This window comes from Heptranchias perlo, chromosome 29, assembly GCF_035084215.1.
Source record: "Heptranchias perlo isolate sHepPer1 chromosome 29, sHepPer1.hap1, whole genome shotgun sequence".
In the NCBI taxonomy this organism is placed as follows: domain Eukaryota; kingdom Metazoa; phylum Chordata; class Chondrichthyes; order Hexanchiformes; family Hexanchidae; genus Heptranchias; species Heptranchias perlo.
Genome location: NC_090353.1, coordinates 23832007 through 23855067, shown reverse-complemented (window position 1 = coordinate 23855067; position 23061 = coordinate 23832007). Strand labels below are relative to the sequence as shown.

The 23061-nt window shown below is 40.5% G+C and overlaps 2 protein-coding genes across 4 annotated transcripts in view; one reads left to right on the top strand and one right to left on the bottom strand.

Moving 5' to 3' along the window:
• plekhj1 (pleckstrin homology domain containing, family J member 1) overlaps nucleotides 1-3069 on the bottom strand; it is a 48485-nt gene extending 45416 nt beyond the window's left edge. Inside the window, exon 1 of the mRNA XM_067968304.1 lies at nucleotides 2991-3069. The gene's annotated coding sequence lies outside the window, so the exon portion shown is untranslated. The remainder of the gene's footprint in view (nucleotides 1-2990) is intronic.
• amh (anti-Mullerian hormone) lies at nucleotides 1407-22811 on the top strand. 3 transcript variants are annotated; one of them, XM_067968293.1, is made up of 6 exons: nucleotides 1407-2053; nucleotides 9407-9588; nucleotides 15227-15347; nucleotides 18904-19078; nucleotides 20375-21312; nucleotides 21655-22811. In XM_067968293.1, coding segments are annotated over exons 1-6 (2040 nt in total). In that variant the 5' UTR covers nucleotides 1407-1431; the 3' UTR covers nucleotides 21657-22811. The 3 variants fall into 3 exon arrangements, with proteins under 3 accessions (XP_067824394.1, XP_067824393.1, XP_067824392.1); XM_067968292.1 differs by having other exon boundaries at nucleotides 18907-19078; nucleotides 20375-22811; XM_067968291.1 differs by having other exon boundaries at nucleotides 20375-22811.
• Nucleotides 22812-23061: the final 250 nt, after the last annotated feature.

Here is a 23061-nt window from a genome sequence, read left to right as displayed (position 1 = left end):
AAGCACCGTACATCCATCACTGACTATTCCTCTCCATAGTTGTCTAATAGATGTAAAATTATTGTACAAAAATGCAAATCTATGCTGTCAGTGTACCCTCTGGTAATTGCCAGGTTAAGAAAATGTACTACAAGTACACCAATATAGAAACCAATATACAGTCTTTTTCTTTTCAAAAATAAATGAGTGGATCTCCTGTGGCATTGCTCACATTTTGTCTAGGATCTCCAGCATGGTGTGATGTTTAGCTGCTAACTAGGCCTGGCCCTTTAAGGCTCCTGCTCCAGTGCTCCTTGTGGGAATCCTGGCAATTGTAGCTGCTTGTAAATTCCTACAGTCAGTAAATCGCTGAACACTTTGCCACTAAAGATGGAGTGGGCGGGGGGGACTTAAAGGGGGCCAGAGTTGCATTCATTCAACAAGGAGGGGTGAAATCTGTGAATCCTATGTCGGGTGCTGTACATCCGGTGTATGAGTTTAAGTTGACTCTCATGCAACTGGTGAGGGAACTTTTTTTGTAAAAAAACACAAGTATTGCATTCTACCAAAAAGGCATGGAACAGTGGTTGTGGATTTAAACCTGCAATTATCAATGAGCTGGACCATCAGGGGGAAAGGCAGAAAGATTAAATTGTCAAAATGTATGTTGCATGAATATACAATATGCAATGAATATACATAAAGTCTCATTTAGTTTGGGTTCATAGGAGGAATTTATAGTTATTGATTGACAATAAGGTCCTTAATTATGTCGACTACATTTTGCTATGTTATCAGCAAACAGAATGAGACTCTTGTGGAAACTGAATGCTCTAATAAGCACGTTTGCCACTGTATATCTGTGCAAACAATACACCACCACCATCCTCCCCTTCGTTTTTATTTTTCTGCTTTCTAGTCTTTGTTGGAAAATATTTGATTCAGATGGTGACAGCTGATAACATCATCAAAGCTACTGTCTTCTAAGTGTTACAATGTGATTCTGGTAAACTTAGTTCTGATCACAATGCAGGATAGAAACCTAAAACTTGTATGTCTAGCTAATCCACACATACATATAGTCTTGATATAAACATGTTTCTAGCAGTGTCTTAACATGAAAGTTACCAAGTCTCAGGTTTGCTCCTTAGTCAAGCATATTGTATACAAATCTAGTTATAAGTTTCCTTGTTCATCCCACCCTTTCAATATAATAGGATTCCACTATAACTAATATTGTAGCATAAAAGGAATGTTGATCCAGAGCTTTTTGGCACATTTGCCATTGTATGATATCTGTGAAAGCAATACAAGGTCTGCTTTTGTTCTAAATATAGCTACTAAAAACTCCTCACTAGCTTTAATGAACACAATCAACAAAGCTTATCTCTACAAAGACAAAGCCAACTCTTGCTCTACATTCCTTCAGTCTTCAACAAAGCCAGATCAATCATGGAAGCTGTTTCAATTTTTGTGCTTTCTCACTTATTCATTTTACTAATTCGCGCACTTCCCGTAGAACAGAACTTCAGGAAAGAATATGAAAATGTGGAAGAATCAACCATCAGCCAGCCAAGTGATTTTCCTGATCTCCATTCAGCTGAAGCACGAGAAAATTGCTCTGCTGACAGTGAATCTGTGTGTAAAAGAAAATTACTTTCTGCACAAGGAACAGGACCCAATCTGTTACAAACATCAAATGAAGGTGATAAGATTGCCATGAGTATGCCCTCCCGTAAGGAGGCACAAGGGGAACCTTCAATTGCAAACAGAAGTCAAGAATTGGACACATTCTCTAATCAGAACAATCCGCATGGTTTTAAAGAACCAGTCTGTAGGCTACAAAGTGATGAACAAAGCATCAATCTTCTTGAGGCGATTGGTGCCATTACTGGATATGAACGCAGTTTCATTGAAGATGTGGTTTTGTACAGTGACAGCCATATGGTCAAGTTTGGCATTTGTTCTGGTTCAAAAAAAAAACATAGTGCATTGCTCTTTCTTAGAAATTTGGCACTTCGTCTAAAAGCTGGTGCAGAAATAGTACGACTGATGGCGCTGCATCTTTCTGAAGGTAAGGAGAAAAGAATTTTTTTATTAAACAGTAGAAGATAGATATGTGACTAATGCTAGTCGGATTGGTCTTTTTAATCAATACTAACATTAGCTAATGGACAAATATTCCAATCAAAAAATTCTGGGTATAAAGGACACAAAAGAAGATGAATCAGATTTATAATCCAAGATCTTTATAATGCAATTCGTTAATACTAAATGTAAAATAAAATTAGGCAGAGGTAAAAAAAAAAGAGTTTCATGGTTCACTAATTCCTTCGTGAATTGGTTCCAATGCAACTGGAAGCACCGCAGGTCTGAATTATACTGTTGTATGAATCAATTTGAAAATGTTAATACTTTGAATTTCCTGTTCAAGTAAGTTTTCAAAAAATGAACTGTGGATTCTGTAATTCGAATCCATCTCTTTGAAATATTGCTGGAGATTAGTTCTCGTATATAGTATCACTTATACCCAGCCGTACCTCATTTGAATAAGGTGAGTCACTGAAAGGCATTGGTATGTGGTTATGTTCCGACTTCAGATTGTAGTTACTTTCATCTCAGAATGCCATGAATTGGAATCAACAGGACCCATCTGTGTGCATATGTATATACATATGTGTGTGTGTGTGTGTATATACAGAACATACCTTTGTTATTGTGGCTCTAGGTTCCTGCCACCATGATGTAGATTTTAGGGGACAGTGATGCTGCATGTGTGCAATAGCCACTTTTTATGACTTTTGATTAAAGAAACACCACACAAAAGGAATGCAGACAATAGCTACATAAACTTAACACTGACCAGATAAGGTTGTCTTATCTTTGTAGATCATTTACAAAATTCTAAGTTGCATTAAAATTTAAAGAAATCAGAAACTAGAGGGGTGATTTTAACCCTGCTCTCCCAGCAGGTGGGCGGGCAGGCAGTTAAAATCGGCCGGGAGACTTACCCATGACATCCCGCTCAGTTGCCACTGTCTTCTGTGTTAACGTGCTCTCCTGAGCAGGCGGCAAAGTCGCCCACCTGAAGCCTGCAAGGTCCTTCTTTAAATATGCAGACCGGGGTCTGATGATGTCACTGGGCTCTGACCGCTGTTTTAACCAGTAGCCTGAGAAAATAGTAGGACGAAGATCTGAGACCAGAAGAGGCCCAAACAGGTAAGTTTTTTTAAAAAAAACCTTCCTTGTGGGGCCAGGAATCCCCCTCCGGGCCCCACAAGGAAAGTTTAGGCCTCCCCTGCCCCGGGCTCCCGCCCCCCCACCACCCCACTCCTTCCTGATTCTTAGACTCTCCCAAACCCCCCTTCCTGTGACTTACTTGAGTGTCGGAGACTGTTCCTTTAGTACAGGGCAGCGGTTTCCTCCCACCTAAAATTACACTCCCGCCTGCCAGCCAGCTGCTGCTTCCTGACTGTCTTCAAGTGAGCAATTGACTGGGGACATGCAGCTGAGGCCCAGGAGTTAAAATAGCCCGGGCCTCACACTGCCGAGTTCGTTGGGTCTTGGCGATTGCCTCGCCTCTTCCAGCCTGATTACTGCTCTGGGCTAAAATTGGGCCTTAGTTCTATTCTTTTGTCAAATGATATAATCAGAATTAGGATCCCTATTAAAAATCAAACCTTAACAATGAATTATTATTAACAACCATTTGTTTTGCTCTGTCCATTTTTGTTGGGTTACATTAGCAGAAGGATAATATAAATGGGTTCAAGAGACAATTAGATGCATTTGTGGAGTGAGAAGGGAATAATGGTTGTAGGAAGAAAATGGGTAGGTTGGTTGAGATCTATCAAAAAGATATATTTATTGTATCTAATGAACCATAATTATCATTTTTTATAAAGCTTTTTTTTAGACATTCCTCTTCATTAATTTTGAGCAAGAAAGTAGGCATAAGTAAAAAGTCTAATATTTACTTTTAAGCCTTGCTAAAGTCATTAAGAAGGATTTGTGCAGCGTTCCTTAGCTACATTGTAAAATAGAAAAGTGAATATTTTACTCCAGTCCAGATCTTAATGAGGGGAGGATTTTGAAATGTCACCACAGCAGTGACAGAAGTAAATGGTAAAAAATAATTTTCTGTTCAAGGGCACGAGTGTAGTGGCTACAGGTGGGTACATCACATTGGATGAGGAGGAGGAAAGGGCAGATCAGGAGCTCAGAGGGTGTAGAAGACACATGACTCGCAGCAGGTGCTACCTCAGGTACAGTGTATCACAACAGAGGCAACTACCTGGTCAGATGGATAAACAATGCACGAGGAGGGTCAGGCTCATCTGGGAGGCTGTTACTGAGCTATGGCACCTGTTCCACAAAGACTTGCAGGGACAGTCAGCTCTGCCAGTCATAGTGAAGGGCATTATTGTCCTCAATGTTTATGTCAAAAGGACCTGCTGGGCATTGACAGGAGTCACCCACTTTGTTTGGCTTTTGAACTTTTACACAATGAAAGAATGAAAAGTGATTTAATGTTATTAGTTGTGCAGTAGTAAGTGGCTACATGCTTGATGTGTTTTGCTGCTGTGTTTACCCCTTGTGTATTGTGAACATGTTGATTGTCTGTTGCCACACTACTAAATTCTCCTCTAATTAAAGGGGTAGCACTGATGGATGTCTGTATAGCCAACTGGTGCGTTGCAGAGAATATAGAAAGCCTTCCACCAATATTTGCACTGACCCTATCAGTTGCTGTGGGCTTATTGCTTTCAAAAGCATCACTTAATGTCACTGCCACTGGCAAGAGTGCTAACCAGTTACTGCTATGCAATACTGTGCATCACATGCTGTAAAGCATTTCCTCGTAATACCCACTTATTTTTGAGCATAGTACAGTGGACATCTGTTAGGTTGTGGAACTCCTCCATAATGGTTGCCTGCAAGCATTCTCTAAGTGAGTTGAAGTTAGCCATGAAAGTTACTGTGAAGCATTTAGTTGATATAAATTACTGTACCTTGTATACAAAGTGGAGTCCACTGAAATTAGGCTGTATCCACTATAATGTATCTGAGTGGTTAGCAGTATATGGACAGGGCTGTAACTGAGTGATAATCTGCTTTTCTTGTGTCTCAATAAATTGTTTTTGTCTGTATCACCATTGTGTTTAGCCCTCAATCCAAACCTGCTTTGCCCTGTATTGTAGACAGTATGGAGACATTTCAACTTTATTTTAATACTGAACATGAGTTATCCTTTTGTTTGTTCAGACTCTTCCAAGGTTATGCTGATACACTTATATACAATTGGCTGATGTACTCAGCAACATCGTGGTATGATTTTCCAATAAGCAATCGATCACATAGAAAGAATTACAAAGAATGTACAGCACAAAAACAGGCCATTCGGCCCAACAGGTCCATGTCAGTGTTTAGGCTATGCATGAGCCTCCTCCCACCCTTCTTCATCTAACCCTATCAACATATCCTTCTATTCCCTTCTCCATCATGCATTTATCTAGCTTCCCCTTAAATGCATCTATGCTAGTCGCCTCAACTACCCCTTATGGTAGCGAGTTTCACATCCTTACTACTCTCTGGGTGAAAAAGCTTCTCCTGAATTCCCTATTGGATTTGTTAGTGACTGTCTTATATTTATGGCCCCTAGTTCTGGTCTCCCCCGCAAGTGGAAACATCTTCCCTACGTCTACCCTTTCATAATCTTAAAGACCTCTATCAGGTCACTCCTCAGTCTTCTCTTTCCTAGAGAAAAGAGCCCCAGCCTATTCAATCTTTCCTGATAGGTATATAACCTCCCATTTCTGGTATCATCCTTGTGAATCTTTTTTGCACCTTCGCCAGTGCCTCTATATTCTTTTTATAGTGTGGAGACCAGAACTGTTCGCAGTTCTCCAAGTGTGGTTTAACGAAGGTTCTGTACAAGTTTAACATAACTTCTCTGCTTTTCAATTCTATCCTTCTAGAAATGAACCCCAGTGCTTGGTTTGCTTTTTTTATGGTCTTATTAATTAATGATTTGTGTATCTGTACCCCTAAATCCCTCTGCTCCTCTACCCCGTTTAAACTCTTATTTTCCAAGGAGTATATGGCATCCTTATTATTCCTACCAAAATGTACCACCTCAAACTTACCTATATTGAAATTAATTTGCCAATTACACGCCCATTCTGCAAGTATTTTGTCTCAGTCCTCCTCAATATTAACTATACCCCCCAATTTGGTGTCCTCTGCAAATTTTGAAATTGTACTTCCGATTCCTGAGTCCAAATGGTTTATATATATGGCGAACAACAGTGGTCCCAGCACCGATCCTTGTGGAACACCACTTCCCATCTTTTGCCAGTTTGAGTAACTACCTTTAACACCTACTCTCTGTTTTCTGTTTTGTAGCCAGCTTGCTATCCATTCTATTACTTGTCCCCTGACTCCACATGCTTTGACTTTAGTCATAAGCCTACTATGTGGTACCTTATCGAAGGCCTTTTGAAAATCAAAATATATTACATCTACTCCATTGCCCTTGTTTACACTTTCTGTTACGTCTTCAAAGAATTCAATAAGGTCGGTCAAGCATGACCTTCTCTTTTGAAATCCATGTTGACTATTCTTTATTATATTTTTGGTTTCCAGATGTTTCTCTATTACATCTCTGAGTATGAATTCCATTATCTTTCCTACCACCGACATTAAGCTAATTGGTTTATAGTTCCCTGGATTTGTTCTATCTACCTTTTTAAATATAGGAATCACATTAGCTGTCCGCCAGTCCGCTGGCACTATTCCCTTTTCTAATGAATTTTTATATATATGTAATAGTGCCTCAGCTATCTCCTCCCTAACTTCTTTCAGTATATGCGGATGCAATCCATGGGGATTGCAATCCATGCAATCCTCTCTTAGTTTAATAATTATCTCCCCCCTTTCTATCTTAAATGTCTTTACATCTTTTTTGATCTCTTCTTCTAATGTCATGCCCATCACATTAGTCTCCCTGGTAAATACTGAAGCAAAGTGATTATTTAATATTTCTGCCATTTCGCTGTAATTGCTTGTGAGTTTATCATGTGTATCCCTTTGTTGCCCTATCTCTATCCTGATTTTTCTTTTGTTATTTATGTGTCTGTAGAATATTTTACTTTTTTTTAATATTCCTTGATAATTTAATTTTGTGATTTCTTTTTGTCTTCCTAATTGTTTTTTTGACTTTCTTCCTAATCTTTTCATATTCCCTTTTGTCACCCTCTCCTCACTGTCTACGTATTTAGTGTATGCCTTTTTCTTCAGTTTCAATTTTACCCTTATTTCTTTATTCATCCATGGTGTGTCATTACTAGCGAGTTTGTTCTTGATTTTTAGTGGGATATATTTCACCAAGATCCTATTGATCACCATTTTAAATGTGTCCCACTGCTATTTCTTTGTTTGTCAGTAAATTTTTCCAGTTTATTTTTCCTAGTTCCTTTCTCATCCCCACAAAATCAGCGTTTTTGCAATTTATGACTTTGATCTTTGTCTGACTTATGTCCGTCTCAATCTTTATATTAAACCTTATAAAGTTGTGATCGCTATTGCCTAGATGTTGCCCTATACTTACTTCTCTTATCTGTTCTGGTTCATTTCCCATTACTAGATCCAGCAGTGCTTCCTCTCTTGTTGGGCTTTTTACATACTGAGTGAGAAATGAGTCCTCGGCACACATTGTAAAAACTCCATTTCCTGTACCCCTTTATCTACCTTTTCTTGCCAGTTTATTTGGAGGTAGTTAAAATCTCGCATGATTATTATTCTGACCTTTTACTCATTTCACATATTTGCTTACATATTTCTTCCTCTATCTCCTTTCCACTATTAGGTGATTTGTAGTATACCCCTATTAATGTGATCGATTCCTTCTTATCTTTTATTTCAATCCATAAGGATTCTGTTTCTATCCTTCTGTTAGTTAAGTCCCTTTTTTCTACTGCCACTATTTTATCTCTAATTAGTACAGCTACTCCACCACCCCCCCGCCCTCCCCCCCCCCACCACACACACTTCTTCCTTCCCTATCCTTTCTGATTAAGTTATAACCTGCAATATTTAGTTGCCAGTCCTGTTCTTTATGTAACGATGTTTCAGTTATTCCTACTACATCTGGTTCCACGCTTCGGGTTATTGCCTCCAGTTCCCCCGTTTTATTTTGGATACTGTGTACATTGCTGTACAGGCAGTTTAAATTGTCTTTAATAGTTGTTTCTTTTATTTTTACACTTTTTACCTTATCATTTTTCTTATTTATCACTCCCATTGTGTTTATTTCAGTTATTTTATTGTTTCCCAGACCTGGAGTATTTATGGTTTCTACAACATTGGCCTGGACTGTACTGTGGTCTCTTTTTCTTACTCTTGTTTTATCTTTTTTACTAATATTTTTGCCTGAACACCCCCCCCCCCCTTATCAGCTTAAAGTCTTATTATCCACTCTATTTATTCTTCCCGCTAGGACATTGGCCCCAGCTTGGTTCAGGTGCATCCTCTCCCAACAGTACAGCTCCTTCCTATCCCAATACTGGTGCCAGTGTCCAATGAAAAAGAACCCCTCTTTCCCACACCAATCCTTCAGCCACATGTTTACTCCCCTGATCTGTTTGTCCCTATACCAATCTGCATGTGGCTCAGGTAATAATCCTGAGATTACTACCCTGAAGGTCCTACTTTTCAATTTAGTTCCTAATTCCCAATACTCCCTTAGCAGAACCTCCTCCCAATTCTTTCCTATGTGGTTGGTTCCAACGTGGATCACAACAACTGGACTCTCCCCCCTTCCTTTCCAGATTCTTTTCCAGCTGTTTTGAGATGTCCATTATCCTGGTACCAGTTAGGCAACACACCCTTCGGGACTCTTGATCCTGACTGCAAAGAATCCTACTTAACCCTCTAATTATCGAAGGGCATTTCCTCCCCTTGGACATCCTCCTGCTCCAGGGTGCCTTGATCAGCATTCTGGCTGTTCTTCCCACAGTCTTTGTCCTTATTCTCATAGGTATCAAGTGCATTGTACCTTTTGGACAGGACTAGTGGTCTGTGGGACCGCTTCCTCTATCTCACCTCTGTTCCCACAGGGCATCAGTTATCACAATACCATAAAATCCAATAAATGTTGTCTTTTGTTTTTGAAAATTAACTCATTTTGTCCGAGCTGTAAGGCTTATTTCTTGTACAATTTTTTTTTGTGACTCCATCATGATTATTGAGTTTTTCAATGACAACACAGAAAAAGACATGGTATAATTTTCATGGTTTTGAATCACATAATATATCAATGGTGTTCTCTGAGCTTTTGTCACATCTATGTTATATGTTTCTTTCATAAACACACAAAACTTGAAAGATGTTCATAGTCTCATAATCCCCTGTTTCCTTTTCTAAACAGTGAACTGGAAAGAGTACAACCTACAACTTCAATTTAAGATGGCATATGAAAGGGATTTGCATCAGCTGATGGAGGACTCAGAAATGTCTTTGCTGGTGTTTTATCTTGGACAAAGCCAAGGCCACTTCTTTGAAAATGAAGGAGGATTAAAATTCAATGAACTTCATTTGGAGGAACATCAGGTGAGCTTACTTAACCCACAAATGATGAATATTAATTTTATGGTGTAATTTCTTTATTTCTGTACAATGTGATTTATTGTATGTTCATATTGACCTGATTACATTATTTGTGAGAAGAAGTGACACCAATCAAATCCTTAATGAAGCCTTGATGTGGAGATGCCGGTGATGGACTGGGGTTGACAATTGTAAACAATTTTACAACACCAAGTTATAGTCCAGCAATTTTATTTTAAATTCACAAGCTTTCGGAGGCTTCCTCCTTCGTCAGGTGAACGATGTGAAAATGAAATCCTTGAAAAATTTTCGAGGATTTCATTTTCACATCGTTCACCTGACGAAGGAGGAAGCCTCCGAAAGCTTGTGAATTTAAAATAAAATTAATGGAGCCTGTTATGGGCCTTCCACAGGCACAAGTGCAAATAGTCACATTCAGCCAACCGTTACTGACCCCCTTTAAGCCTGAATCTTTTTAGCCTCTTGCTGTTCTTTGAGACATTTATATCAATTGCTCTTGCTACTTTCTTCCCATCTACTGTAACATTAGGAAGGGCCTATACTCCCTGGAGTTCAGAAGAATGAGAGGTGATCTCATTGAAACATATAAGATTATGAGGGGGCTTGACAGGGTAGATGCTGAGAGGTTGTTTCCCCTGGCTAGAGGGTCTAGAACTAGGGGGGCATAATCGCAGGATATGGGGTCGGCCATTCAAGACTGAGACGAGGAGGAACTTCTTCACGCAGAGGGTTGTGAATCTTTGGAATTCTCCACCCCAGGGGCTGTGGATGCTGAGTCATTGAATATATTCAAGGCTGAGATGAATAGATTTTTGGACTCTAGGGAAAACAAGGGATATGTAGATTGGGTGGGAAAGTGGAGTTGAGGTCGAAGATCAGCCATGATCTGATTGAATGGCGGAGCAGGCTCGAGGGGCTGGATGGCCTACTCCTGCTCCTATTTCTTATGTTCTTATGTTCTTATGAAGCAGCTGGCTTGGAGTTATTTTTAGCTCATATCTAGGCTAGTAGGCAGCCTGCATTTAGAGTGTAGTTCTCCCTCATGATTTTATTTTAAAATCTCATTTAGTTCATTTGCACTTGATCCAAATTTGAATACCCTTTTGTTGCAGGGGTAATGAAGTCTCAAATCCTATGGGCTTTATTATACTAAGCTGTGAAGCTGAAACTTTGATCAGAAATAAACCATGTGTCTCAAATCTCTGTTAGTTTTCAACAGACTGAGAGGGCGAGGGAGAGAGAGACCCACATTTTGCATCACTGTCATCCCACATCATAGGAACATAGGAACAGGAGTAGGCCATTCAGCCCCTCGTGCCTGCTCCGCCATTTGACAAGATCATGGCTGATCTGTGATCTAACTCCATATACCTGCCTTTGGCTCATATCACTTAATACCTTTGGTTGCCAAAAAGCTATCTATCTCACATTTAAATTTAGCAATTGAGCTAGTATCAATTGCCGTTTGCGGAAGAGAGTTCCAAACTTCTACTACCCTTTGTGTGTAGAAATGTTTTCTAATCTCACTCCTGAAAGGTCTGGCTCTAACTTTTAGACTGTGCCCCCTACTCCTAGAATCCCCAACCAGCGGAAATAGTTTCTCTCTATCCACCCTATCTGTTCCCCTTAATATCTTATAAACTTCGATCAGATCACCCCTTAACCTTCGAAACTCTAGAGAATACAACCCCAATTTGTGTAATCTCTCCTCGTAACTTAACCCTTGAAGTCCAGGTATCATTCTAGTAAACCTACGCTGAACTCCCTCCAAGGCCAATATGTCCTTCCAAAGGTGCGGTGCCCAGAACTGCTCACATACTCCAGGTTCATGTTCCCGCTTTTCTTTCAAGTTCACCCTTTGAGGACTACAATGCCATTCCTCTCCACTACATAAATATAAGAACGGGATTACAGTTCAATACAGAGAACACTATGAATGGTGTATGGTATAAAGCAGCCCACTAATTGAATGGATACTTGAGCGGAAAAATTAGATAAGGGCCGTTTTTGGCTGTCGGTAGCATGATGCGCTATTACCCCGTGTCCAATGACCCCTGCGCAGCCAGGATGCAAGTTTCGGCCCGCCCAAGGACTCATCTGCAATCAACATTCCAGTCCAGGCCTTGCACGTGGAATCAATGCAATTCGCACTTTCCACCACCAGGGGGTGCTCAATCTCTTAAAGGGAAGCTGTTTCTTAGAAATCTCTTAAAGGTAGCTGGTACCTGTTATTTGCTGAAAATAATTGTCTACTGTCTGCACGGAGTCTGAACGGAGATCAGACATTGCACACCTAAAACACAGATGCAGGTCCCATCCCTATGTTTAAACACTGATGAGTTATGTTAAAACATTGAATAAAGGTTGTAGACTACTAAATCCCACATCCTTCAATCTGCATGCCAAACCTCACCAATCTACCGATCTGAGTTGGTACCAGGCCTGCGAGACTGCATGCACCAAGGTTCTCTGCTGATGCACTAGAGACCTTGGTGCAAGAGGTGGACAGAAAGAAGGACATCCTATATCCGCGGGGGGGTGGAGGTGGCGGCGGGGTTCGGGTGGGGGGGAACAAGAGGCCCTCCAGACATATATCCAAAAGGCAGTGGGAGGCAGCGGGGACGAAGTCAATGCCAGGCGCACAGCATCATGAACATGGATGCAGTGCAGGAAGAAGTTCAATGCTTTGACTTGAGTGGTCAAGGTGAGTGAGGTCAACTGTCAAGCGGCGTCTCCTAGTCTCCTACCAACTGCACCATGCACCACAACCCCCATCACCCACATAGCAACAAACTCTTTCCATCAGTACTCAACTCTTCCAACCAGATGCTTCTTCTCACCCTTACACATTACCACTGTTGCAAGCTGCTGAATCACAACTCACAGGCCACACACACTGGCAGCTATTCAACCATGACAGGCACATCACCCAGACACACGTCCCGCTTTCTTGCAGGAGAAGGTGGCGCATATCAGGAGGCAGCAAGTGGCAGTGACCTTTAGCCCCTCGAGCTTATTCTGCCATTCAATGAGATCATGCTGGACCTGTGACCTAACTCCATATACCCGCCTTAGCCCCATATCCCTTAATACCCTTGGTTCACAGAAATCTATCAATCTCAGGTTTAACTTTCACAAGTGAGCTAGCATCAACTGCCATCTGCAGAAGAGTGTTCCAAACTTCTCCCACCCTTTGCGTGTAGAAGCATTTCCTAACTTCACTCCTGCACGTCCTGGCTCTAAATGTTAGGCTATGTCCCCGTGTCCCAGTATTCAAGTGTAGGAGACCTCCAAAAACAGTTACAAATGTCTCGGCAGCCAGAAGCAATAATCCAGCCACCAACCTATAAATCCTGCATGGTCCCTTTAAATAGCCCCGGAGGGGGTCCCCCAGGCACTCTAAGACACATTCAGATGGTTGGGATTAAGATTGTGCGTGAACTGAGCGTTAAGTCCCAAAATGGTGGCTATCACTTTAAATCAGCGTTGCACACTGATTGAAGCCATTTTCTCTCTACTTTACATGATTCCAGCGTTTGTTATCTGCACCTGTGCTATCTCCTACACCAAAATGGCATCCGGCGCACGTCACGCTGGAAACGTGCGTGCGCATCCAAGACGCCATCTTGGCTGTCAGAGAGGCTGCGTAGCGCCAAAACAGTGGGCGCTACACAGCCCAATTTAGCGCCCACAGTTCCTAATTGAAAAATGATTTTGAACTCAAGCTTTACCTTCCTTGTTTCAATTCTCAGCTGTATGTTTCATTGGGTAGCTCACCTCTGTGAACAACCTGACTGAATATCCCAGTTTGAGTCACACCTCCAGCTGACAGATTATGGACTGGCTTTGATAAGTGTCATTCAGGCTCTTGCCATCCTGACGGGAGAAACAGGGAAACAAAATGTGTAATAGTTAATTCTTGCTTTATTTGGTAGCACTAGACATTTACAGCAAAACATTTAGACAAGCATTATGTGATGGAAAAGTATCTGTTTGATTGCTAAAGCAGTATTTACAATAATTTAATGGTGTAGCCTTATCCTGCATGCTTTTGTCATTTCCTCTTCTTTCTGTTAATGCTTTCCCCACATTATAAGGACATATATGAAATGCCCTTAGTGGGCCTAATTGTAAGGGCCCCATGGCAGAAGGGTGGAATGCAATAGATTTCCCTGCCTGAAATTGCTGAAAGGCAAATTGCAGAATCCTTTCTTCATTAATCAGCTAAGAAAATATTTTTCTAATCAATTCAGTCAAATCTGACTGAGATAAAGTTGGTGGACTCAACCACTTACTGGTTTGACAAGTAGGCAACTAACCTCTCTTTTTCTACAGGCTTAACTGAAGCCAAGTGTAATTGGGGTGTAAATTGTGGAATTTCTGGGATATTGGATTTTGCTCTCATTATCCTATCATTTATATACATGCCTCACTTTGGGGGCCAGATGTAAATTCTACAGGAATTTAGGGTATATTTTAGAATGGGTGTACTTTGGTGTTGTTAATTTATGCCCCAAACTCTCGTACTCTACACCATTTTTGCATCGAAAAAACTTTGGAATTTCAGAGCCTATATCTTTGGGAAGACTTAAGTATATTCATAGACAAAATAGATAATTATTTAGTAAAATCATCTCTTCCTACCAGGAGAACACAACCTGTTAAAAATTTAAATCTTGTAACCTTCCTCTCTCTGTTGCATGATACAAAGGCACATGGCAAAATTTGATGCTGTATGTTTGATGATGTACCTGATAAAGGAAATTATTAATTTGAACGACACAATTTGAACAGAAAACTTCAGAAGTGATTAAAAATAGAAAATATGGATTTAAAAAAAGAAATACCAAAATAAATTATAACGCCATCCTAATCCCACACGTGCATTAAAACCTAGCAATGCACTCCTAGCTATCTGTTTCGCTCTATTTTCCAGTATAACAGCAGCAAAAATTTTCCTGTATCACCAATCTTTTCTGCCACGTTATGTGATAGAACTTGAGATTAGCTACCATTGTATCTCTTATCCTTTTACTTGGCATCTTCTGTTCCCATCTTAGAAGATTGTAATGGCAGACAATAGCAGAGTTCAACCCTGAATCATCCACTTTAGTTTGTAAAAGTAACAGCCTTACACATCATATGTGTAAGTTGTGTAAGTACACCAGTTGTGTTAGAATGAGTTAACAGTTATGACAATTTTTGATTTCAGATGGAGTTTGGAAACTTCTCAAGCTTTGCTCTCCCTGTGGTTGTGGCCTGCACCTCTTGACTGGCAGCTTTGTCACACACTCCAACCCCACTGATTTTCAATATTAAATATATTTAATTCTTAACCCAGCTGTGATAGCTCATAATAAAGATTTCAGCATAATCTCCGTTAACGCTGGACAAACCACAGAGCAAGGATGAACACTTACAGGATATTTTTACTTGTTTATTTTGTGTTCTTTCTGAAGGTTTCCTTCAGCTTTGTTCTATTCCTTCATTGTTTCCAATGGCTGTCCAAAACTGGTACGGAGTAAATAGAACTATTTGAAGTAATGACAGTCGGGGAGGATATTTGGTGGAATTTGCCAATGTTTTCTGTTAAGTCATAACATTGAATTCTTCTGTTCAGACTGTTTGCTTTAATGAAGAGACAAAGTATGTCATTCTGAGTATTCAAGGAATCCCTGGAAAATGTGCAGATGGGGAACTGTGTATTGAGGTATCTTTAAAAATCAGACGCCTTTCCAACGGTGAGTCATTTGCTACTACTTACTCATTTTAAATCTTTTATGCTGCCATTAACATAAAGGCCAGGATTTTGACTCAGAGCCGGGAAGGGGCAGGGGGGTTGAATCGTGTGTGGGAAACCCGGAAGTATGATTTTGACGTAAGGACGTCTTTTATTTTTTCTGTCGGTTTGCCGTCCGATGGGTCGGCCTGATTGACAGGCTGGTCTCAGTCGGACGGGAGCAGAGCAAGGAAGAGGATGTGAAAAGGTAAGTCTTAGATTGTATGGTTGGGGGGCCATGGTGGGGGGGTCATGGGTGGGCATGTGGGCATGGGGTCACAGGTAGGCACTGGGGCATGGGTGGGCACAGGGGCATGGGGGCACCGGGGGGGGATGGGGATCATGGGGGGGAGTCAGTCATCAGGGGGCGGAGGGGGAGGTCCATCAGCGGAGGTCAGTCACTGGGGGAGTCAGTCATGATGGGGGGGGGGGGGATTGGGGGAAAAGCGGGAACAGGGTACTGAGTTAGACGATCAGCCATGATCATTTTGAATGGCGGAGCAGGCCCGAAGGGCCGAATGGCCTATTCTTGCTCCTATTTTGTATGTATGTATGTATGATCTTATTGAATGGCGGAGCTGGCTCGAGGGGCGGTATGGCCTGCTCCTGCTCCTATTCTTATGTTCTTTTTAACTGTGTGGTAAGTATTAATGACTGCCAAGCAACCTCTATAGCACTGAAAATTAACTTTTTAAAATGTGAAATCTCATAGTTTTTGGATGTTTAAAAAAAATGCTTTAAATTAAAAATTAAAATTGTTGATTTTTTTTTACTTTTTCTTTCTGTCTCTTTTATCTCAGTCTTTTACTCTTACCCTCTCTTTATTTCATTTTCTCTATTTGATTTTATAGTGCATTTATTAATCTTATCTGACGCTTCCTGGTTCTTACTGAGATTCACTTCCTGGTTCTCAGCGTGGCTTGCTTCAAGCAGATTGGTGGAGGGGACAGAGCGATCCTTTCCTCCTCTCACAGCTCAGAGCCCGGGAACGACTGCTGCCCTTCTTGCAGGTCTCAATTAAAGCACGTTGGTGCCCAGAAACCCACAAAATGTTTGTGGGTGAGTTAGTTACTTACCAGCGGTGGGCGACGTGTGTTCGTCACTCAGCGCACTTTCCGGCCCGATACAAACAAGATATTGGGAGATAATAACCATCTAAGTTCTAGAATTTGTATAATTTGTGCAAATTGGATAGCATCTACTTTTGTAAGCAATTAATAGATATTACTAGTGAGGCATGTTGTTAAGCTCTTAATGTAATAATTGGCCACTCCAATTGCTATGACAATGTTATATCTATGATGAGCAGGCAAGGTACTGACTAATGCCTGAAAATGATATTTTTTTATTGCTCCAAAGATTAAAATTCTTTGGCATCTTTGTTTCTCCAGTTTTCTTCCTACCTGTGTTGAAGGTACTGAATACCACAGATATTATCAGCCATCTGGTACCTCATCCTAGTGGGCAATCCTCATGTGAGCCTAGATGGTAAACATCACTAGGGCATTCAGCAGTGGAAAGCATCACAGCTGAGCCTGATCCTGTTCTCACCTGATGTCCATAAGTTCTTCATTCATCCAGCAGGGTGATGGAAATTGGAATTGGAAAATTGGCTGACTTGTTCCTCTTCTTAGCTTAGGGATGCTGAGACCAATTATAGAACCCCAACCACTACAATGGCTGAGCCCATAAATGCAATACAGACTTGGGATCAAACCTAGAACCTTGCTGGTCTGTATGGGCAGCGCACTAAGCCATGGGAGGAGTATCACAGTTCTGCGAAGTTTGAAGTGTAGTTTTTGTTTGCATTTGCATACCAGCTCATCAAGTTCTCTCCATGTAGGCAATATGGCTGTTCTCATTCTCAACTACACACACAGACAGAAGAAGCTTTGCAAAATATAAAATCACATTTGGGCAACATACATCATACAGTTTATAGAATCATAGAAATTTATAGCACTGAAGGAGGCCATTCGGCCCAACATGTCTGTGCCGGCCGAAGAAGAGCCATCCAGCGTAATCCCATTTTCCAGCTCTTGGTCTGTAGCCTTGTAGGTTACGGCACTTCAAGTGCATATCCAAGTGCTTTTTAAATGCGATGAGGGTTTCTGCCTCTACCACCCTTTCAGGCAGTGAGTTCCAGACCCCCACCACCCTCTGCGTGAAAAAATTTCTCCTCAACTCCCCTCTAAACATTCTACCAATTACTTTAAATCTATGCCCCCTGGTTATTGACCTCTCTGCTAAGGGAAATAGGTCCTTCCTATCCACTCTATCTAGGCCCCTCATAATTTTATACACCTTAATTAAATCTCCCCTCAGCCTCCTCTGTTCCAAAGAAAACAACCCCAGCCTATCCAATCTTTCCTCATAGCTAAAATTCTCCAGTCCTGGCAATATCCTTGTAAATCTCCTCTGTACCCTCTCTAGTACAATCACATCCTTCCTGTAATGTGGTGACCAGAACTATGCAGTCCTCTAGCTGTGGCCAAACTAGTGTTTTATAAAGTTCTAGCATAAGTTCCCTGCTCTTATATTCTATGCCTCGTCTAATAAAGGAAAGTATCCCGTGTGCCTTCTTAACCACCTTATCTACCTGTCCTGCTACCTTCAGGGGTCTGTGGACATGCACTCCATGGTCCCTCTGTTCCTCTACACTTCTCAGTATCCTACCATTTATTGTGTATTCCCATGTTTGCCCCCTCCAAATGCATTACCTCACACTTCTCCGGATTGAATTCCATTTGCCACTTTTCTGCCCACCTGACCAGTCCATTGATATCTTCCTGCAGTCTACATCTTTCTTCCTCACTATCAACCACACAGCCAATTTTTGTACCATCTGCAAACTCCTTAATCATGTCCCCTACATTTAAGTCTAAATCATTGATATATACCACAAAAAAGAAGGGACCTAGTACTGAGCACTACGGAAGCAGCCTTCCAGTCACAAAAACACCCATTGACCATTACCCTTTGCTTCCTGCCAAAGAGCTAATTTTGGATCCAACTAGCCACTTTCCCTTGGATCCCATGGGCTTTTACTTTTCTAACTAATCTGCTATGTGGGAACTTGTCAAAAGCCTTGCTAAAATCCATGTAGACTACATCAAACGCGCTACCCTCATCGATCCTCCTTGTTACCGCCTCAAAAAACTCAATCAAGTTAACTGTCCTTGATTAATCCGTGCCTTTCTAAATGACAATTAATACAGTCCCTCAAAATTTTTTCCAATAATTTGCCCACCACTGAGGTTAGGCCGACTGGCCTGTAATTATTTCGTCTATTCCTTTCTCCCTTTTTAAACAACGGTATAACATTAGCAATCCTCCAGTCCTCCAGCATTTATACAAGTCAGACAACTGCTTTTAGCTCTGTATATTTCCCCTGTAGGTAACCAATGGTTTGGTTTAGAATATTTTACACACCGGCTTGCTCATTCAGAATTATGTTCAATAATAATAATTATCCATACTGATATTCAAATCTATTTGCTCTCATTTAATGAGTTAAGCAGGTGCTCCAATGGAGAAAGAAAAGCTCCAACAGTTGCTGTTTGGCTTTGATGAAAAACGCTTCACAAGGATGACCCCAGTCTTATTCTTTCTCATCACAAAGTTGAAGAACAAACTGATGCAGCCATCCTGCAGCACTGGACAGGACTCACAGCCTCAGCAACCCATGTATGAGTAAGCATCGCCAGAGAGCTCTGGACAGTGAGGCAGTTAGAGGGCTGAAGGTGTAACCTAATTAGGCTGAATTGCTAGATATGTTTGACATATTGAATGGCAAGTAAAAACTTTGAGACAACTATACTTTTCTAAATGATAGTCTTTTTTTCAAATACAAAATATAGCAGAAAAGGAAAGCAGCTGGGTTATAAAGTTCTAGTCTCAGGCCACTGTATCTCTAAAATGGGTACAACATTAACGTTATTTGTAGCAGCAGTGCAGTTAACTGCTGATAGTTGCTGAGGGGGTTGTTCTCCTTAAAGCAGAGAAAGTTGAGAGGAGATTTGATAGAGGTATTCAAAATCATGGGGGATCTGGACAGAGTAGATCGAGAGAAACTGTTCCCATTGGCGGAGGGGTCAAGAACCAGAGGACATAGATATAAGATGATTGGCAAAAAGGCGACATGAGAAAAAACTTTTTTACACAGCGAGTGGTCACGATCTGGAATGCACTTCCTGAGGGGGCGGTGGAGGCAGAGTCAACCGTAGCTTTCAAAAGGGAATTGGATAAGTGCTTGAAGGGAACAAATTTGCAAGGCTGCAGGGATAGGGCGGGGGAGTGGGACTAGCTGGATTACTCTTGCAGAGAGGCGGCACAGACTCGGTGGGCCGAATGGCCTGCTTCCGTGCTGTAAGCATTCTACAATTCTATGATTCTGTGAGAGGGAGTGTAGTGAGAGGAAGTGTGAAGTTGTGATTAGTGACCCCTGCTCCAGGACTGAGCCCAATCCCACCAATAAGCATAGATTATAATTTTGTAGAATGCATGTGAGCTGAGACTTACTTGCAGTAAATACCTGTTACTACTGTTTATCAGATAGCAAAATAAACACCCCATGATTATAAAGTAAATATCCAGCAATTAGATCAGATAAAGTAACATTTGTGGATATGTGTACCTATTTGGTGAAAAAAAACATTTGTAACAAAGTCAGAACCCTAATGGGATCGCAGCAAGGTTGTGAAGATTTAGCATTAAAGGATTTTTTTAAACCGTGAGAAAGAATGAGAAAGAGTCAGAGATAAACTAAAATTGGAAAGTGTGAGAGCCGCCCGGAGAAAAAAGGAGGTAGACGAACAGAAGGATAGAGGGAGGCAGAAAGAATGTGAGAGTGGGTGACAATCAGAGACAGTTGTACGAAGATACATTTTTCTTACCTTTGTTTATGAGCAATGCAAAGGGGATTAACTAGAATGTATATAAATGTGATTTTGAATACATAAAGCCTAATCCGGTCAATTCTACTTTTAGAGAAGCTTCCAAAGCAGTTAAAAGAGCAGAGAGTGATTATTTGGAAACATTGGACCCTCCCTTTCATACGCCGTCCTCAGCACATGGGTCTCCACGTGAGTTCCTACGACATCTCAGTAGATTTTTGAACATGGTGTTAGATTACTCCACTGATTCCAGATCTGTGCTTCGTCTCGACAAGGAAACCATTGAGAGTCTTCCCCACCAGTCACTGAATATTTCAAATGCCTACGTCTTAGAGTTGTTGGCGCAGTCAGAAGAGCCCTTGGTATTTTTATTGCCAGAGAACGCTGAGAACTTTTTGGAGCGAATAACAGAAGACGAAAATATTGGGGAAACTGAGGAAAAGATGCAGCAACTTTTCCTCACTAAGCTGCAGAACACAATCAGCAGAGTATTGGAAATTCCCATTTTTCAGAATGAGAAGGTTTTAAAAAAGCTGATGCATCTACTGAATGAGTGTGACTATCCCTTTCCACTCTCCGAGTTCCCTCCGGTCAGTGTCTCACCACAGGACAGCCAAAAGAAACGAAACCGCAGACAAAAGACATATTATACATTTTTGTTACTGAAGACATTACAAACAGTGAAGACATTTTGGGATAAGAGGCAAAAACTTTTTAGGCAAAACAGGAGTGCAACCAACCGGTCAATCTGCAAACTGGAGGAGCTCAGTATTGACTTTGAGCGTTTGTCATATAAATGGATTTTGCTTCCAAAATTGTACAATATTCATAATTGCGTTGGATCCTGCAGGATTCCTTTAACAGGAAATATAACTAATCATGTTTTCTTACTTATTAAAATGCAGGAGCAAGGGCTTCCCACAAAACGAGAGCCATGCTGCGTCCCAGTAGAGTATTCCGAACTGCTCCTGGCTGTTGTGAATGGTGATAGCAGCATGATTACTGTGTACAAGAATATGGTGGCAGAGGAATGTAAGTGTAGATGACCCAGGCATTTTGGCACATTTCATGAGTCAAATATTGACTAAACAGACCAACGTATAATTTGGTAACATTGGACCCTCCCTTTCATATGCCATCCTCAGCACATGGGTCTCAACCAAGTTGTGTATTTTCTTACAGTTTATATTAATTCTGGAACCCAGATCATGTTTTATATTAATCCAGTTTGGATCATGAATTGCTCATCAGTCAGAAATGGAAAATCTAAATATTTCACACATCCCCATTGATGCAAATTGTTCACACTGATTTTGAAATGAGAATAGCTGCATCTCATTTGACTTTTTCTATTTATACCTGTATTCTCCTTAGAAAATGGGCCACAACAACTTACTTTATGCAACTAACCAGTGGAAATGAAGTCAGATATTCACAATCAAGCTAACTGAATGCTAATCTGAATCTCACAACAGTTCCTCAAAACCAATGAGAATCAATCTATCCATTCCTGTTTGCTGAAAGACAGAAAAATAAATTACCAGTAGCAGTTTAAAAATCTCAATTCCATGGAAAGTTTGCTGGAGATCTGTGTGTATACATATATAGGTGTACTTAAATTACACACAATAGTTCTTAATAGAATACCCATCTCTGCATAATATGACGACTGCTATGTTGGAGACCCTTACAAGTGTAAGGAGAACTTTGCTTGTGTCTGTGATGGATTGTAAATCAAAGTGAAGGAAATTGCCATACAGTTGAACTGAACTCACTTGTTTGCTTTCGTGCATATGAAGCTGCAGTGGACGCAGTCCTGGGTGCATTCCATGTAGAAGTAACAAAAGATACTGGCATCTAATCAAAATAATGATGATTCCAGAACTGAGCACAAAGATTAACATTAAGCAGTGGGCTACCCCATTTTATTTACTTGTATATTGTGTAACCTCTGTGAAATTTCTGGTGTATGCACGTGGCTGATATGGAAGTTCTGTGGTATCCTTAAAGGTTTTCCTTTAAATTAAGCATTCATCTTAATTGACTTTATTTTCCAATAATCACCTGTGTATCCTATTTTAACAAACTCCTGCATGAATATGCTTTCAATTCTATGCTTTGCTGTTGAACGTGGTGATGGTGTGCATGAAATGGAAATAAGGTGGAAAATTATAAAGGAAATTTCTAATATTGTCTGTGCCTTTAAAGGAAGATGGCAAGCAGAATCTGGGCACTTCCCATCAAGAGGGAAAGTGGGTGAGTTCATGTTGCTCTTTCAAACCTTCTCGTAATTATCTCAGGACCAGTAATGGGAGCAGGTCATGGGATCACTCAAGGGAGGAAGACAATAATACTTTAAAGTGGAGAAAGGTTTTTTTTGAATTTCATGGAAAAATACAATTATTGCTATTTTTTCTAATTAGACTGGAAAGTCACCAATTCTTTGTTATTAGATCTCTGTTTTGTATTTTACATTATTATCCTAACATTTAACAATAAAATTTTGCTTATATATATATATATATATATATATGACAATGGTCTTTGGAGTCATTTGGAATATGGATGTCAGGTGAATATAGTCAATCCTATTGACTGTAATGAATGATTGATAAGCAAATATTTCTGTTAAAATTAACATAAACTTGGCACAGTAACACATTTTAAACTATTAAATTGTTACTTTAATATCTTCAACTTTTAATATGATTAAATCATTGCTTTATCCTTAACTAATACACATCTCACCATGTTTTCAGCACATTGCATAGTCCTTGATAC

Coding starts and splice junctions, on each gene's coding strand:
- amh (XM_067968291.1), top strand. CDS start 1,432: ATGGAAGCTGTTTCAATTTTTGTGCTTTCTCACTTATTCATTTTACTA. Junction 2,054..9,406: donor GGCGCTGCATCTTTCTGAAG/GTAAGGAGAAAA, acceptor TTTTCTAAACAG/TGAACTGGAAAGAGTACAAC. Junction 19,079..20,374: donor CCTCAGCAACCCATGTATGA/GTAAGCATCGCC, acceptor TTCTACTTTTAG/AGAAGCTTCCAAAGCAGTTA.